General features: G+C 39.4%; 1 protein-coding gene across 1 annotated transcript in view; it reads right to left on the bottom strand.

Moving 5' to 3' along the window:
• Positions 1 to 859: 859 nt before the first annotated feature.
• LOC134102296 (cation channel sperm-associated auxiliary subunit gamma-like) overlaps positions 860 to 19831 on the bottom strand; it is a 445552-nt gene continuing 426580 nt past the window's right edge. The window contains exon 26 of the mRNA XM_062556364.1: positions 860 to 1142. Within this exon, the coding sequence (XP_062412348.1) occupies positions 1090 to 1142 (53 nt within the window). The 3' untranslated portion in view covers positions 860 to 1089. The remainder of the gene's footprint in view (positions 1143 to 19831) is intronic.

Here is a 19831-nt window from a genome sequence, read left to right as displayed (position 1 = left end):
TTTGCATTGAAAAACTTTCGCCTTCTGAAAGCAGGTGTAATCCAAATTGTGGTTAAATGCGTCTATTAGAAAAACTTTTAGAGACAGCTAAATCAATATTCAGAGCATTAGTTTTCTTCATTGTACTGTCAAAAGCAACCTTAACTTTTGTTTGCCTCTCTAAAATCGTATTTTCTCTTTTTAGACATAGTTGACATCTCTTTGTATCATGTATGATCGCTAAACTTTTGGAGTTGTACAGGGGGCGGGGATGGGCAATGATGAACGCTGTTACCGTAATGAAGAGACAGCTTAATAAATTCCACGCAATATAGCAAAGCACAACGTTCGCATTCTGCGCATACAAAAACTCGCTATTAACGCTTTCTTAGTACATCTGGCCCTCAGTATGCTAACTAGAATATGCTTCAACGTAGATTTCTTTCGAAATGTTGACAATTCTGTCCTCAGCATGGATATACTACATAAATATATAACTGATATAAAATATAAAAGTTTACTTTTATATGCGTTGTGATATGTCAAGCACTGTCAACCGTTACCGTTAAAATCATTACAACTAATAGGTAGGTCTGCAAAAATAGCACAATGAGAGGCCAATCACTTGCTTGTCATTCTCTCGTCACTTTCCCTCTCTCCATCAATCTTGCATGAAATCGATGATAGTTGACCCTCCCCATATTTTGATTCAAAACAGTGATTTTCACCAAAAAGCAACTAGTTTGCTGGTATGTACAGTACTTGTGGATCACATAATAACAGTGACTGTCAGTGGTCTGACATCATGGAGATCCAACAAATCAGAAGACAACTCCGTAGTAATGATCAACAGTGAAGCCAATACAAACACAATCCAGACTGAGTCAATATATAAATGTATTGATCAGTGTCATCAAGTTCTCAACTACTCAATTCACATCACCTAACAATTTACATCAAGTACTATTATGGAACAATACGAACACACTTTGAAATCTCCAAACAAAGACAATTTTGGTGCAGCAATTTTGGTGCAGCAATTTTGGACCCAGTTCTACTGTGAAATCTGACTAATCTTCACCCGATCCAATTCAGAGCCAGTTACCGATGTCATCTTCGAATTCTTGAATACATCATAGGCTCATCCATCACCAAAGAAGACTCTGAAAAACACATATAAAAGTACAACAATAACTTGTTTGCATACATGATGTTGCTTGTTAGAGTTTAGGAATATGAAAACTGCTGAACCAAATATACTTATGAGATAATATATATGCACATGAATGCTTACAAAATGGATGTTGTATGAATGTATTGAATCTGTATGTAATTCATAAACACATATCCTTTCATTTATTGAAATTTTAATGTAATTACTGCTCATAAAATAGAATAGAATATGTTAATAGCCACAACAATGTTGGTGGTATTTTTTTGTAGCTCAGTCCATTTATAAATAAATAAATAAATAAAGACGGTGATTGAAGATGAGATGATGGCTTTGTAAAAGAGCAGCAAAAGGGTTTTGTTGACATGAACCTTTTTCAGTTGTCTTAGGGAATAACGTCTCTGATTTGCCTTTTTGATAAGGTGGGTGGTGTTCATGTCCCATTTCAAATAATGGCTGATATGCAAGCCAAGAAATGTAATGGAGTCAGTCAAGGTTATAGGCTGTTTACATATAATAGACAGGGCTTTAGTGTTAGACCACCTTCTCATGTCCACAATCATTTCTTTGGTTTTTGAGGCATTAAGGTGGAGATTGTTTGCAGTACACCAGTCCGTAGCCCATTTCACCTCCTTGTGGTAATAGGACTCATCAATGTCACTAAAGAGGCTGATGATGGTGGTGTCATCTGCATACTTAAGTACTTTGACAGAGTGATGGTGAGATGACTCATGTCATTAGTGATGGAGAACAGAAGAGGAGATAACACACAGCCTTGTGGCGCTACAGTGTTGAGGGAGTGTCAATACAACGTTGTATTGTTAACCTGAGTGGATCAATGGTGTTAAAGGCAGAGCTAAAGTCAATGAACATCATGTGTGCATAGGTGTTGCTTGACTCCATGTGTTGTAGTATAGAGTGAACTCCTAAGTTGATGGCATCTTCCACAGTTAGACTCTGTTAGACTGGTAAGCAATCTAGTGGGGATCCATCCGCGGTGAAACTGTCGTTTGTAGATGGGAGAGTACCACGTGTTCGAACACCTTCATAGCCACTGAGGTGAGGGCAATGGGCCTGAAGTCATTAATAGTCAGGCAGCCATGGGGTCAGACCTGGTTTTGTCAGTTAAAGTTGTTTTTTTTTGCAGAATCTAGTAGACTAGGGGTACCTCTTTAAGATTTAAGAGGGTGCCCGGTGATATCCCTTGGGCAATTTCGTATATTAAGCCTTTCTTGTCCAATGTGTTGACTATAAGGCTGATATACTACAGGTGAATAGGGTAAAAAAATTAACAAGCAGATATCACTATGAAACTTCACCAGTTGATTACTTAGATCAATATGAAAAATAAATATATTACAAGTTTTCTGAAATTTAATGTTTGAATATCCAAATTAGGTATGATGTAATTAAATATGCACTGATTTGCATAAACTTAAAAAGATCAAATCTGAACATTGGATAAAGCCCGTTTCAATTTTTTTCTTTTAATTTTGTTGACATAAGAGATTAAAAGTATTTTAGAGAGGGAATTATGGATATCTCATTAAGTTATTCAGTAAATCAGGAATTACTATACCAACCTTTAAAAAAAATCATTTTTCGCCATGTTTTTTGGAATAAAATGTCATATAAATCAGGCTAAGAATAATATATCAACAAACCCCTCTGCAAAAACCTTCTAAAGATGGTTAGGTATAAGACTGAAAAGTTTGGTGTATTTAGATGCTTGTGAAGTGGAGATTTTGTTCTCAGAGTGAGAGAGGAAACTCATCCATATCCGCCTTACATGTATATTCAACACATTGGACAAGAAAGGCTTAATATACAAAATTGCCCAAGGGATATCACTGGGCACCCTCTTAAATCTTAAAGAGGTACACCTACTCTACTAGATTCAGCAAAAAAAAAACCTTTAACCGACAAAAGTGAAGTGGGTTCTCGTGAGCTTTTGGCAGACCAGACCAGTCACTAAGCCATGGGGTCAGGTTGCAACCAACCGGGGTCAGACCTGGTTTTGTCAGTTAAAGTTGTTTTTTTTGCAGAATCTAGTACACTAGGAGTACCTCTTTAAGAGGGTGTCCGGTGATTTCCCTTGGGCAATTTTGTATATTAAGCCTTTCTTGTCCAATGTGTAGGCAGCTATGCTATGCTATCACCCATGGGTGAGTTTCCTCTCTCACTCTGAGAACAAAATCTCCACTTCACAAGCATCTACATAAACCAAACTTTTCAGTCTTATACCTAACCATGTTTAGAAGGTTTTTACAGAGGGGTTTGTTAATATATTATTCTTATCCTGATTTACATAACATTTTATTCCAAAAAACATGGCGAAAATGGATTTCTTTAAAGGCTGGTATAGTATTTCCTGATTTACTGAATAACTAAACAAGATATCCATTAATTCCCTCTCTAAAATACTTTTAATCTCTTATGTCAACAAAATTAAAAGAAAAAAATTGAAACTGGCTTTATCCAATGTTCAGATTTGATCTTTTTAAGTTTATGCAAATCAGCGCATATGTAATTACATCATACCTAATTTGCATATTTAAACATTCAATTTCAGAAAACTTGTAATACCTTTATTTTTCATATTGATCTAAGTAATCAACTGGTGAAGTTTCATAGTGATATCTGCTTGTTATTTTTTTTACCCTATTCACCTGTAGTATATCTGCTAGGGGTGTGAATCTCTCCCTTTTAAGACGATTCGATTCATATCGATTCATAAAGCTACGGTACGATTCACAGCCGATGCGGTTTAATACAGAACGATTCAGTGCGATTCGATACGATGCGAAACGATTCGATACGATGCAGTAATAGGCCCCAAAATGCAATGTAGTTCTTAATCTCATTTTATTTTCCATACTGCATATTTTTTTTTTTTTTTTCTGCTACTTTAAATGGCATGAGAAAAGTTACAATTGCATGTCATAAATTAAATTTTTTCCAAAAGACTTGATTGACTGGATTGAAATTGCAACCAAACCAGAATTTATAAACAAATACACATGTGTGCTAAGGTCGTTCAACCATTGGCTGGTAAACGTGGCAGGGTACAGAATAAGGAAGCCAAAGTCAAAGTTGGCCCACGTAAATACTATGGAAACTTTGCGTACTGTACTCGTTATTATCCTAGCAATATAGTTTAGTTACAGCTTTGCAGAAGTGCTCGAGCGTCAAGACCGTTTGATGCAACATGTGTTTAACAATATCAAGCTCATAATTTTGCAACGACGAAGACGTGCAGCAAAACAGCTGAGAAGGAGAGCTCTCATGTGTCCAACATGCTACACTAACAGCGGGCCTACAGAAGACGGAACAGGTAGGAGATTCAAAATCAAATTATTGTTGCCAAAAAAGCGTTAGCCTACTGCTGCGTACAGCTGGTGTGTCACTGAGCTATCCTACATTTCCCATAATGCGCAAAAACTACGAGAGCTCGTCAAATCCAAAAAGGTAGATTTCTGCAACTGGGTTGGATCGAGGTCGGGCTGTTTTCACACCATAAAGGAACCGCACCAGGGTTCGATAAGAACCGCTCTAAGACCACCTCCTCAGTTGGGTCTCGGTCCGCTTGTTTGGTCCGCACCAGAGTTCAAGTGATTGTATTCACACCAGTAAAAAAGGTCCGAACCAAGCAAGAAACAAACTTGAGTTCGTTTTAATCCAACTAAACAAGGCAGGTGTGAATACGCCCTTAAGGCGAGACACGGCAGGTGAAAACATCATTTTCGTGACCTCCGGTCAATTTCGAGATTTTGTGCTAGTTTGCTACCTTAGCATGTATTCTACCACCCTACTACAACAACAAAGTCCAATTTGCACATTTAGGTGTTTATTTCACAAACTTTTGTCTGCTTGCGCCTATGTATTTCTCCTAATTTCACCAAAAGTTCCCATTCCCGCGACTGTGATCCAAATCATATCGTGTGACACAGTTGGAAAGCCCTGTTTCTCCTAGACGACGCCATGCAATCCAAATATGGACATTTCCTTTTTATTAGCAACCAATCGCGAAAGTTCAAAGATGAGTCTAAGCTGAGAACGCATCTCATTGGCTGTGTTTCAAGGCTGTTTTCTCAAAACTAGTTATTTGCGGTTTTGAGTCATTTTCCGGTAGATACTTTTCAGCTTCTGTAGCACCTATGTACACCAAACTTTCTAGTTATACACTTAACAGTATTCTGAAGATATTTACAGAGGGATTTGTTAATACATCATTCCTGGCCTGATTTATGTGACATTTTAATCAAAAAAGCATGGCAAAAATCGTTTTTTTTTAAGGCTATGGACAGTATGTTTGGATTTCCTAGGCAATGAAAGCAGATATCCTGAAATCCTTCTGTAATTTTATTGTAATCTTGTTTGTAAACAACATGAAAGAATAATTTTGCACCTGGCTTTATCATATATTCAGATCTATCTACCGGAAATATATGCAAAATCATGCATATTTAATGAGATATTGCCTAATTTGCATAATTAAACATACACATTTCAAAAACGTATAATATATATTTTTTTCTCATACTTGTGTAAGTAATCAACTGAGGAAGTTTCATGGTGATACCTATTATTTAAACATTTTACTCTATTCACCTGTAGTGTCTTGCCTTAAAAGAAATTGCACTCCTGGATGACAAAGGGAGTGGGGGAGGTGGGAGGAGAGGGGAAGACTGCCGGTGACTGACTGTCCTCAAACCAGGCATAGAATGCATTGAGTCTATCAGGAAGCTCAGGGTCCTCATCTGGTGGTGATGTAGGCCCTATTGGAATTGGTCATCTCCTTCAGACTCAGGGTTCGTACTGGTGCTTGAAATCCTTGAAAATGCTTGGATTTTAATGTGGTGTTTTCAAGGTTTGAAAAATGCTTGGATTTTGGGTAAAGTGCTTGTGAATGCTTGAAAGTGCTAGGCCTACATATTTCTCGGCAGTCTGACTCAGACCAATTATTAAATTAAGGAAAATAAAATTAAATTGCTGTATAATAGGCCGCTGACAATGACGACGGGTTTGGTGCTTCTTTCATTGAATATCACTCCGCAAGCCCGTTCTCTAGTGGATTTAATTGAAAGTGAAAGCAGACGTGTGTTGATGAACGTTTGATGCAAGTTCAATGTGTGTGGTGAACTATTTATTTCTTAGCAGAAGCCATGAAACGGTAAAGCTCAAACTATTGATTTAAAGGGATATTCCGCCATTTTTGGAAATAAGCTCATTTCCCACCTCCCCTCGAGCAAAACAATCAATATTTACATTGTTCCCGTTCATCCAGCCATTCTGTGAGTCTGTACAACTTTTAGCTTCAGCCTAGCATAGATCATTGAATTGAATTAGACCATTAGCTTCTCGCCTGCTAGCTTCATGTTTAAAAGTGACTAAGATTTCTGGTAATTTTCCCATTTAAAACGTGTCTCCTCTCAAGTTAGAAAGTGCAATAAGACCAACTGAAAATTAAACCTGGCGTTTTTCTAGGCTGATTTGACATGGAACTACACTCTCATCTGGCGTAATAATCAAGGCAACTTGCAAACTACTGGCACTACTACTGCTTGTTGTCTATGGGGACTATTTTCAGCTGCTGCGTACGATATCACTGCGCCTACAGATGGTACGGGTTGAGAATGCTCCTTTCTTTCCCGCACATCGGGACTCCCGAAGCATCGGGACTTTAATTAAAACTGCAACCGCAAGGGGGCAACATAAGACCGCCTTAATAAAATTAAGGTTCGGCTCATACCGGAAAACACGGAAAAACCCGAAGACACCGCGCTGGTGACAAGCGGAGAAAAGAGACATCACGCTCGGCATGTCGGATTGCAGTTTCAGAGTTTTCGAATGTTTTACAGCGTACCTCACAGCTGGCTCTCTCACTCGACGTAGCCTATAACTCAGTCAGTCCAGCAGAGATGCCAGAGCAACGTTTTGGTCAATGGAGAGGGAGAGAAATGCTTCGCATATCCGTCTCATTTAATCCGTCTCATTTAATCATTAAAATGAAGGTGAAATTATAATCAAACGACGTTTCAATAAACCATTGTTGAAATTAATAAAAATGGTTTTAGAAGCCTTCAATTCAACCTGAAAGACTCGATATAGGCAACCTTAGATTAATTCATTAATTCATTACGGCTACAAGACCGCATTTCCGTGAATAGGCTATTATTGTCAAGGCGAAGACGAAAGAGATGGACAAGATGGACATTTAGGCTACATTTATGCTAGGAATACTTAGAAATGTGTAGGCCTATAGGCTATTTTAAAACGGAGGCATGTTCATTTTAACCGGCGACGCTGGGTAGCTTACCCAGCACTTTATCACAGATTTTGTCCCCACCACTTTTGAACTGAAAATAAAATGTATTTAACAGAAATATCTTTAATAGGCCTACATGCCTATCATGTCACTTTACTTATAACCGTAGGCTACATGCATGGAGAAGATCGCGCATTTTGTTACATTGTAACAATGGATGGTCAGATATGCGATAGGGCAGTGAGGGTGATTCATTGTAACCATCGACTAGTAGGCCTAGCTCCGCAAAAGAAGTTTCTAGCAACTTAGAATATGAATCTCGTTATGCATGTTCATGTTGATTCAGAGATAGACATAGACTACCGTGGGCTACTGGGCGTCAATATAACAGCATTTTATCATGTGGTGAATTAATGACTAACGTCAGTTTAACATGTCAGAACTTTTGATCGGCGTTTCAAGTGCATGCCGCGAATAAATGAACTCGACTGACTGAATCCTTTATATTTGTTGGCTAAGTGCGAAGAGATTGACACTCGAACTGTGGCGTAACTGGTTGAGGCATCTTAATCATACGTCAGCGACCGGGGTTCAAAACTTACTCTACGAACCCCCGGAACCCATTAAGACAAGAGGCATTATTTTATTAAAACGTTTTGCGATTTTTTTATGATTGCGATGTCTGCTGAAAAGAAAAGTTAATATGTGAATTCGTGGTTCAGCGCACACACACATTTTTACATTTACATAATAGGGCTCGGGCACACGCCTTGCATTCTCGGAATATCGCCGCCATTTGGTAGCGCACTGAACGTAATATCCATTCATTCAGATGCACAAGACAAGAAGCGGAAATATAGTAGCGATTTATTCTTTTCCTCTTGCGATCGTGGGTTGCACTGTTACACCCCACTACACAGCAACATACTACCAAGAAGGCAAAAACTAAGTAACAGGAACACACTAAAAGGCGGGAGTAAATCCATAGTAATCCATAGTAAACTAAGGAGTAAGCTGCCAATGTGGCTGTGCCCGCGAAGTTTTGATATCATGATCCCGAGCCCTAGTGTCAGGAAGTGTCTGTCGAGAGAGAGGGGGGAGGGAGGCAATCGTCCTCAATGCCGCATATAGGTAGGCTATAATGTCTAGTGAACTGGTTAGACAAGTGTGGGGGAGGGGGAATGATCGCACAAGACAATTGCTCTTCATGAAATGGGTAGTCTCACAGACGTTTGTCGATGTTTAAACGTAGCCTACTACATCACTTGCGAAATCGGACGTGGCACATAGAATTATTAGGCTACTGGATTTAATATAGCATAGACTTTGTTCATCCTATATTACCCTATATTAAAATGTAATGTGCTGCGGGGAAGCATTGGGGAAGTCAGTTTAAGTTGTCCTGTAACAATGTGCCTCTTATTATAATCAAGAGTATGCAGCCACTATGCACATAATAGTCTAGGTTACGGGCGGATGCGAGCAACCCCATGCAAAAGAAGGCCTTAAGTTAACGGACTGAAGGCCTGTTTACATGTCAAACATGCATTAAATCTAAGAAACGAAAAACACAAATATCATGTATTGTGTCGTAAACAGTTAATGACTTCGTGGCCACTATGTGCAACTGCATCGCGCAGTGAGCTGAAGGATAGGAGGACCAACACTTATTAACACAAAGCTTTGTAAAGCACTAACAACCACCCCTCAAAGTTCATTGTCCATAAGTCCAAACAATAAGTATAAAAATCCGACAATCCAAAACGATAACGAGATCTCCCAGAAACGAAAAACAAGTTTGTTGAGTAGCCTAGTCCTTCCAACAATCTCAGCTTTTGCGTTTGTTAGATAAAAGGCATTCTGTCCTGCTGTATTCCAATGAGAAAAAAATCATCCACAAAGTAGGCTAAGGGTCACGGTAATGCAGCATGCAGGAATCTATATACGCACAAAACGAATGAATGGGTTATATAGGCCAAAACGAATGAATGGGTTGGGAGAGTCGTCTGGCTGTGTCAGCAGACTGCAGTCGGTCTCGAGGGGTTAACACTAGAAGCGCCAAGCGCCGGTCATTTGACCGCTGACGTGTATTCCTAGAAGCGCCGTGTGGGTTTGACCTAGATATACCTAGAACTGCCGGGCTGCGGTCATTTGACCGCAGCGATTACAAAAAAAAAAAATCTTTTCACTCGATTAAATTCCAGGACCCTACGTTCACGACTTTTCCTAAATACGCGTGTTTTGTCACCCAGAATTTTTACATGATCAAAAGCACACCGGTACAAGCTAGTTTAGAGCTATTTTGCGCTCACTTATGTGACAACACTATGTTGTCTCGCGTTCGGCCATTTTTGTCCAGGCTGCTATTCTCTTTCACAGCAGATGTCGCAAGGATTTCCTGTCAGTCGGGCATGAGAATAATATTTTACCATAAAACATATCGTTTATATATGTGCAATATGTATTATATATGTGCTTTATTTTAATAACTATTTTTCATTTACATGGCATAGTCTATGGAGGCGATTTACAGTGGTAAAATGCGAGTTTGTTTTGAAAACGTTGCGACAGGCCTACAGGTGTAAAACATATTTTCGTCGTAGCCTATTTATGTACGTAGGGCGCGTATGCCTATGTACATTCATAGTTGTATATCTTATCTTCTATTTGTAGGCTATCTTTTAAAGCTCAGACTAATGTATAAGCATTTTCTTACATATTTGCTGGACTGACTGAGTTACGTCAAGTCAAATACCTATCCTAACGCAGTCTTTGTACAATGACAAGTGGCGCAGCGTTAACACTCCTGTCTGCAACGCGGGAGATCCATGTTCACATCTTGGCAGGAGCGAAATTCAGGATCTTATATCGATTTAATTTACTGACCGTTTTTCAACGTCGATGAACAATGTTTTTTAATAACAACCTATCTGAAATAAACGGATGAATCACAAATTGTTTAGGCCTACCATTAACGAAAAATAATTTCGCCAGCCAATCATTTTCTGCCGCCATCTGACAAACTTTGACTAAGCCAGTTAGACTTTTTGCATCTAAAAATAATTATATCATAGAAACACGCGAAAAAATTAACGATAGCTTAGAAACTAGGCCTGCATGAGATTTTCCCACTGGACACACCACATCAGTATTGTGCTCGTTGCTACGATACACAGGACTCAAAGTGAGTTGACGACCAATGAAAATGACATGGGGAAAAGAAGGAAACAAAGTAGCCTGATTTTGATCTCACCTTAGGCCTACATACTTTCCTAATTCCTACGTTACTCAGACTTTTGTTAAATCGTCAGGGCCCGGTTGCACAAACACCAAAACCAAAGATTGATGATATGAACCAAATATTCTGGAACAGATGGATTTACAGCATTGAACGTGATAGGCTATTAGGCTACTGCTGCGACTTCCACCGTTTCCTTTCCAGAGATTGCTGCGCGTTCACAACGCAATGAACGCATGCAGTCTACATTGAAGTGAAACGTGCAGAACGTTGTCCAAAACAATACAATAACATTGTGTGTTGATATCTAATACAATATACACATCTGTAGACATGAAGTGGCAACTAAAGCCATTATCAGTCATGAAAACTGTGGTGGCTGCATTAAGGTTTTGCCTGAGCCAGCTAGCCAGCCAACAACTTCATCAGCCAGCCGTTCTCAAAGCAAATGGCTTCGGGGTCTATACATAACACTATCCATTGCAGCCTATTTGAAACCGATCACCCCCCCTCCCCCATACACTCGTCTAGGCTAGGCTACAGACATCACCGAGGCATTGAGGACAATTAACTGCTTCCCCACCCCCACCCGATCTATCTGTCCCTGCATAGGCCTAGTCTGTAGGCTGCCTGTTTAGGCAACTCGTGGAAGAATGCGCAATGTTTCATCGCATATGCGCGTTTCAGAATGTTCGAATTCGCCAGCGTGCGTGTAGTTATGTGAATAGAAAAGAATAGAATATAGCCTACTTTATTGATGCCTTGTTCAAAAGGACTTCCGTCATGAATAGGTTGGGAATCGAACCAACAACCCTTGAGTCCTCAGGCCGAAGCTCTAACCAGTGAGCTACAGTCTGGTTTATCATGTGTGGGAAAATGTGTGTCTCAATGCTGAATCTCGAATTCACATAGAAGTTAGCTTAGAAAGAATAGGCCTATAGCTTTTTTTCAGCAGACATCGTAAACATAGCCTACACATTCGCAAAACGGAGAATATCATTCACTCATTATTTTAAATTATGCTACTTCTCACGCCTATGCCTGCTCAGCATAGCTCTCTCTATCTCCCTCCCTCCGAGGTAGCTAGCCTAGACCCTATAAGATGCTTCTCCCTAAATGAATGAAAGTTGTTTTAGAAAGTAGCCACGGTAGCCTGTAAAATGCGGCATGAAATCCTGGCTACTGTGTAATTGAAACCAGACTGTTAGGCTCTTTGTTCCAGGTGACCAGGTCCGATCATTTTCGGCGGCGCGAACATATAGGCTACCTATTAAATGAATAGAAGTGAATTTGGGGAGTGAATTAGAACTAGCCACATTCACTTTTAGAGCATTTTAGTTGAAAGTCAAGTTTGCTTAAGGTTTGTTCAAGAACTCTTCCAAAGTTTTTACCTCAAACAACACAAATCAACACAAATACATGAACAGATAACTCAAACGTGCTGTATGTCATAATGAAACAAACAACCACAGATTATCAACAACACGGTCTGACACAAATGACACATGGTTTAGTGCAAACTGAATTTATGACCAAACGATTTCATTCGTGCACGAAGCGCCATCTAGCGATCATTATGTGTAAGTAAAAGCCTCCCAGTCTAAGGACTCAGCGGTCATTTGACCGCCTCGCCGCGCTTTAAGTAGTTCACAACAGCACGGCGCTTCTAGTAGGTCGTCAAAGCGGTCAAATGACCGGGGCGCGGCGCTTCTAGGTATAAGTGGGTCAGAACGGCGCGGCGCTTCTAGTGTTAAATAGCGCACGTACTTGAATTTTAATCTGAAGAAGACCACACGAAAATAAAATCAAATCAAAAAAGAAGGATTTCAAGTGTGCGAACCTTTTTCCACTTTTTTTATGATTTAGCCTACTCTTGTTCTGCACCTTGACCGGGGATGTGCACAAACTTTTTTACTACACTTGAATTTTAAACCAACTCTTCTCTAGCCTGTATCCTATACCCATACTTTAATAATCAGATGTTATGCTCATTTTTGTAGGCTACACCTCACCGGCAAGCACGCACGCAAATGCTGCTTTTGCACATCTACAATATTGGCCAGGCTATATAGAATAGGCTTTTAGGACTGTATTTTGCCTTCGTGCAACTTTAGTTGTGCTCAATCTAAATTATTGTCAGTAAGGATAGGTCATATTACCAAATGGCGAACCTCGAAAATTATTTAGGATATAGAGCCGTGTCCATTACGCATGCAGTTATTTGTTAGGCTATTGTTTTATTTGAGTGTTTTTGTCTACCATGGCAAACATAGTTGAAACGTTCGCTCTAAACTTATGTATTTCCAATCGGCTTTCACAAAACCGATGAGGTCCAGATCTCAATGGCCTCATAGCTGCCTACAGCCATGCATAGTAAGCCTAATGATAGCCTAATAGTTATGACATTAATAGCCTATTAATGACCTCATGTCGGAATGGCACGTTGTTTGAAAAAAAAAAGTTAAATAGGCCTAGGCCTACCGCCGAGTGGGGATATGTCGGAATGAACAGCGGATACCAGCTGGGTTGTAAAACATTACTGTATTCGTTGATCTTATCGATGCAGTCCTTGCGGCCACTTCTCCCCATCGTAGGAAACTTTCTGTTTAGTGTTGACAACACAAAGGCCTTCACGTTGTGTGGCAGTGCTTGCTTGCCCTTCGATCCATCCCAGTTGGTGGTTTTGCACCTGTCCCTGAGTTATAGTCTATATGAGTAAGCGCTTATGCTCTAACCGCATAATAAAAGAAGCACCTGCAGCAGTGCTTATGGCAAGGCTATTAACACCTGTCACTGAGCTATGGACAAGCAGTTATGCTCGAAAATTATCATAATAACAGACACACCTAATTGTATGGCTCTATGTTTAAACACATCAAATTAGCAAGCATTTCCACAGCAACGTTTGCTTTCTTTTTCTGTCGGTCCGCGGTTGCTTGGTCAATTGCGCAGCAAATTATCAGATCACCGGACCTAATTTCACTCCATGTCTCGCAACGTCTGGCAACGTTGCCTATGACTAAAGTGTCTAAGTAGGCTAGTCCTACTAATATTAGCCTACATTTGATTGGTATATGTTTGTAGCGCGCCAGTTTACCCATCCCCTACATCAAAACAGCTTAGAATCAATCAAAGAATCAGCTGTGTCGGCGTTAGGCTGTAGGCGATTTTCTATAACCATTTTCATTCATTTCAACAATGGTTCATTGAAACGTCGTTTGAATAATTTCGCCAGTCATCACCTTCATTGTAATGATTAAATGAGATTAAGGAGTCGACTATTGACGGATATGCGGTCTTCATCATTTTGAAATGCGGGATGAAACTTTCTGCCACCTGGTGGTTGTTTGGGTACATTGCTTTAGCCTCGAAAAAAATCGGCTTGACGGCCTGCGGGATCTCTTCGGGAGTCCCGCGGGAGAAGGTGCATTCTCAACCCGTACCCACTGTATGGTACGTTTGCAAGTTGCCTTGATTATTACGCCAGATGAGAGTGTAGTTCCATGTCAAATCAGCCTAGAAGAATGCCAGGTTTCATCAGCATCTCACTATGAGAACACGTATACTTTATGCTAAGAAATCAACACGTTGTCATGCTTGGTAAACATCAGTCTTGCACATAATATTGAGCTGATTTTTTAGTGGAAATGGCCTACTGTAGCATTTTGCTGATAGATGAAAAAAGTCGCCTATTTAAAGGCACAGTCTGAATTTTAATCCTAGCTCTCCATGTAATGTGTGCACTTGAACAACTAGTGATGTAGCCTATAACAGAGAGGTGTAGGACATGTTACTTTGGAAGGAGAGGGAGTGGTGCAATTTGATTTTCTATGGAATTTAAATATCATCAAGCAACTTCTTCAAACAGCATCAATATCAATAGGCCTATGGTTCACTATATTGTACAGGGGCAGGCTATATGTTATTAAGTATGCCTATGCTAAAAAATATGGTCAAAATTATAACTTTATGTTGGTTTAAGTGAAAGTAAAACATGTTATGAGCTGAGAAAATCCATGGTTCTACATCATTGTTGGCAAAATGATCATGATAGCCTACATATTTCAGCCATATCTGGTTTAGTCTTGATTAGGCCTAGGCTACTTTGCTATAAATGAGTTATAGACTTATATATATATACTATAGACTATATTGTAGTATGTTATAATGTTTGAAATATATGTATCACAGTTTATCAATAGTTCTTATAAAAGTTATCTGATGTCATCATTTAAGGGGTTATTTTTCAAAAATGTCTCCTGGGGGTGTTGGGTATATTTTCCTCTTTTTTTGTCCTTTGCCAATCACACTCCTCAAATATGGTGTGAATCAATCCATGCTGTTCAACATCATCGAGTGATGCAACCAATGGCTGAGTTGTACCTAAAATACATATATTGGAAACTGTAAAGGCCTAGCCTATGCCATCTGATGTTAACTATATTTATGCGCTGTTAGTTCGAATAACTAATTATAATTTTCCAAGCAGCGCTTTCTGGAAAGTGACATGCATCCATGTCCATTGTCCTCTGCTTGCTTTTATTCCTGCAGTAATGCTTGCTTTTATACCTGCAGTAATGCTTGCTTTATGCTTGCAGTAATGTAGTAGGCAATGTGTGGCAAATGTAGTAGGTTTACTTTGGTAATAGAAAATAGTAAGCTACCTTATGAAGGATGTACTATTATGTATTATTATGATGTACAGTACATCATAATAATTTAGGCCTACGTTATGGTACAGTAGGCTACGTTTCCAATCCAGGGTTAGATACTGACCATGTAGCGTACGGCGGACTAAATTATAAGCGAGATATGTCATGTAGGCCGAACGTTTATTTTAGGATAGGCTATGTTTTTACTGTAAAGTGTAGTCCTATTCGGTTATTAAGTGATGATGTAATAATGGGATATTAAATATCTTTACGGGGCCAACGGCTTTCAAACTCACATGTTATTCTCCAAAGACAGTAAAATAAACTATTATTTTCCGCTATTCTAACTAGCCTTTAAGAAAATTGTCATCTTATACGGACTTGTTGCCTCAACCTAATCAAATCTATATTTTTCGCGGAAGCCTAGACGTTATTAATATACTGTATCATCTGGCTGCATAGCTACAGTGATTACTTTGTTAAAGTTTAGCGATTTTGTTTTAAAACAGCTAAAACGAAGGTGGTGATGGCAACGTTTACAAGTCGCAAAAACCGTCTGGCTGCGCTAATAAACGTCTTTTCACAAAATAGCTGCTGGGTCCGTGACGTCGGACTTAACAACCGAATAAGTAGTTCACCGGTCATTCTTCATTCATTCTGCGCGTCGGGATTCAAGCTGTTATCGATGTGAGCAACTGTTTACTTTCAAGAACGTCCAGTGACCTTTAGGCCTACCTTTATATATTTTTATATTTTAGCCTGCATTATCCAAATTGTCATTATCCATGTATTGCCATCTGGTATTGGGCACTGCCATCAGACATAGAGCAATCAGACACATGCTATGCAACTCCTTGCAACTCGGCTGCAATTATGAAGAAAATATGAGACTCTGCTTTTCAGAGGATAGATTATGTCCCTTTGCGATGTATAGATGCAAAATACCTGTCCATATATTACCCTACATTAAAATACTATCTTTCTGTTGCGGAGCTGAGAATGCTTTTTTAGATGTTGGGTCATTCCGTGTCAAATCAGATAAGGTGCTGCACCGTCTCAGATTTTGTTCAAACTTTGTGTATATCATCAATGGGTCCTAAAACCAAGGCCTGTGATTTCTGTGCAAATCATCTGTCTTCATATCTTTTTTAGACCTTGAAGTTCTTTCATTTTTACAGCTTGAAAAACACATGCCATGTCTGGGCATTAATATCTTGACAAATATGTTCCCTAGCCTCCCCAAACTTTCTAGGGTGGAAGATCAACTCATAATAAGCATGTGTAAACAATTTAAAGTGTGTACTAAATGTCTCTTGACTCTCGAAAGGGCCCTAGATTTTGGAAAAACGTGCATTAAGTGTGATATTTAGGGTATTAAAAAAACTGTTTATCTTTTTCACTTGGTATCAGTCACTATTTCCTCTTCAAATACGGCAGTAAATTAATGTTTTCCCACAATTTGAAGTCTCCAAATTGTGTTCTCAAAGGCCATTTGAATATCTTCATACGTCTTACACTGTTCAGAATGCCACTCAGGCCCCGCAGCATGATGTGCAGGTAGGGCAATATGTGTCTATGATGGAAAATGGTGGGTAGGATATGCCTTGGAGAAGTCAGAGGAGCTGGAGGACTACAAGGTCAAATTCCTGCACCCCAGTGGACCAGCATGAATGAGAATGAGGCATTCAAGTGGCCGAAATCTGAGGACATTTGCTGGGTGCCTGCCATTTATGTGCTGTGTGCTGTGCCAGCCCCAGCCACTACCAGGACAGGACGGCAGTACTCCTTGGATAAGAACACGTATGAAGATATTCAAATGGCCTTTGAGAACTTCACAGCCACCAACTAATGAAAGGCCTATTTTAGATTAATGGTGAAAACATAATTTCAAGTACATAATTCTGTGTATTTGGCATCCTTTTCAATTCAAGGTATTAGGAATTTCTGCTTCTTTTTGAATATGAGAAGTAAAATATAGCTTTTCCATTCCATTCAAATAGCTACCAGAATGCCTTGTAAAAGTAGCAAAATGCTACTGTTTCGCCAGAGGGGGGTGCCAAACTTCACTTTTTTTTATTGTAAATGTTTATTCTGGTGTTACCAAAACACCTGTAACTACATGCATTGGTAACACTTTATTTTAATGTGTCGCTGTTACAGTGCACCTACCTAATTAGGTACAGTGGTACACCTGTGTAACAACATGTACTAGCATGTACTAACATTGTACTTGCATTATGTATTTGTGGGTACCTACATATAGTTGTTACATTGTAATACTGCGTGCTTTTTCAAAACTTTGCCAATTTCGCTACATTTTTCATCAGAGGCAAAGGGCTGATTTGAGACCTGCTGGATGGGGTAAACTGGTCATGATAGATTTAATATACAAAACATTCTCCAGTCAAGGCCACATTGTCATTAGTGTACATGTAACAGCTGCACTGCTACACCTTTGTTACTCTTTGATACAGTGGAATAAACCTCTTAAGTGTACCAGTTAATTACTTGCATGCGCATATGCCATATATGTTGTGTCTTTGATGTCTTGGAACATGTCTGCCATTATCCTACGTAGCACATGTATCAACTTTGTTGGTACACACTTAATACTCTTTGATACAGTGGCATAAACCCATTAAAACGAAGTGTACCAGTTATGTACATTAAATCTATCATGACCAGATTTACCCCATCCAGCTGGTCTCAGGTCAGCCCTGTTGCGAAAGTGGCAAAGTTTTGAAAAAGCATGCAGTATTACAATGTAACAAATATATGTAGGTACCCACAAATACATAATGCAAGTATAATGCTAGTACATGCTAGTACATGTTGTTACACAGGTTGTACCACAGTACCTAATTAGGTAGGTACACTGTAACAGCGACACATTAAAATAAAGTGTTACCGAAAAGACTCATTGATGGCAGGTGTGTCCCAATAAAAAAGTTTTGAGACCCTCAATATATCAATTTTCTTTGCATGTTTTTTCAGAAACTAGGGACTTCTATACAATCAATTAGACTGTGATACAAACGTTTAATCATTGCATGTTACTGAGAACATTCTTGTCTTCCATTCTGAAAAGTTTGGTCAGGCTTTTTAAGATATGAATGTCCAAACATGGCCTCCAAGATAAGGCCTTTCAGACAATGTAAAATACGAAGGGCAAAAAGCATGTGTAAACAACAGAATTGAGCAAAAATATTTTACAGGTTTTAGTTATGGAACCTAAACATTGTGTAGACAAACTTTGAAGAAAATCGGAGTCGGTGCTGCAACCATTTTCCTGGATTTTGTCTGATTTGACACGGAATGACCCTGTTATGAAATAGATAAGATATAGGCATGAGTGTGTAGTGGTAAAATAAGAAGTGGGTAAACCATGAATTCGGTAATGTGCTATCGTTTTTAAGGCATTCAGAACATTGATGATGGTGGAGGATATTGTCCAGCGATTATAAAAATACCAGTGGATTAAATGGTTCCTAGAGTGTTAACGAGTGTTCATATTGTGAATGCAGATAATACAGTGTGCTTTTGGAATGTTAAAGGTTGCAATAGGTGAATACGTCTTTTGAGAGGTGGATAAACTCTATTTCTGAAATTTCAGGGGTGAATAAACTGCGTTTACTTACTTTTAGCCTCCACTGCAATATTGTAAGCCCACTTCTTTTTACTTTCCTTTCCAACCTTTAAGAATTAGTTAAAAGTTAAATCTCGACTATTCTGCGGATATTGATAATGCCTATGGTAGAGAAATACATGAGATCGTTGGTGTTTTTGGAATTTTGAGAATTAATCGCATTTGGACCTCAGATTACTTGCAGTACCTCGGCATTACCACAAGGAAATGGTCGTATGTCAGGTTGGAACCTGACGTGGAGATAAGCACTTTTCCACGTCAAAGACGGTCTTTATAAATCAGAGCGTTGGCATGGATTTGAGCGTACGCACGGTCTTAAGAACGTTTTATAAATGAGGCCCCCGGGGTTGTTGGTGGCCAGTTAATGCTCCAGTTTCAGTGCATAATCAGCTCCTGATAGCAGAATGAAGTTCATACTTGGGAATCTTTTACACTTTTTTTTTTTTTTTAATATATTTTTTTGGCCTTTATTGTTACAGGATAGTGAAGAGTAGACAGAATGTAAGTAGGAGAGAGAGATGGGGTGGGATCGGGATATGACCGCAGGACGGATTCGAACCTGGGTCCCCATGGGCACTTGGACCCGTATATGGTACGGGAGCTGTAGCCTGCTGCGCCACAGCGCCCCCCGTCTCCTTTCTTAAATGCAGAACTTTTTTTCCTGCAAAGTGAAGCAACCTCTTTGGTGAGCGAGGGTTAATAATTTCCATATGACTTCCAATGACGCATTTGGTCCCAATGCAGTCATCTACACAAAACCGGATGTACGACGTCACAGACTCTGTGTACTTGTCTAGGCTGACACGTGCATTTAAAGATCCCAGTCCCAGTCGGTGCAATCACAACAGTCTTTCAGCATATCGAGAGCATTCGTGGA

This window comes from Sardina pilchardus, chromosome 15 (genome assembly GCF_963854185.1).
Source record: "Sardina pilchardus chromosome 15, fSarPil1.1, whole genome shotgun sequence".
Classification (NCBI taxonomy): domain Eukaryota; kingdom Metazoa; phylum Chordata; class Actinopteri; order Clupeiformes; family Clupeidae; genus Sardina; species Sardina pilchardus.
This window is presented reverse-complemented; position numbering and strand designations above follow the sequence as displayed.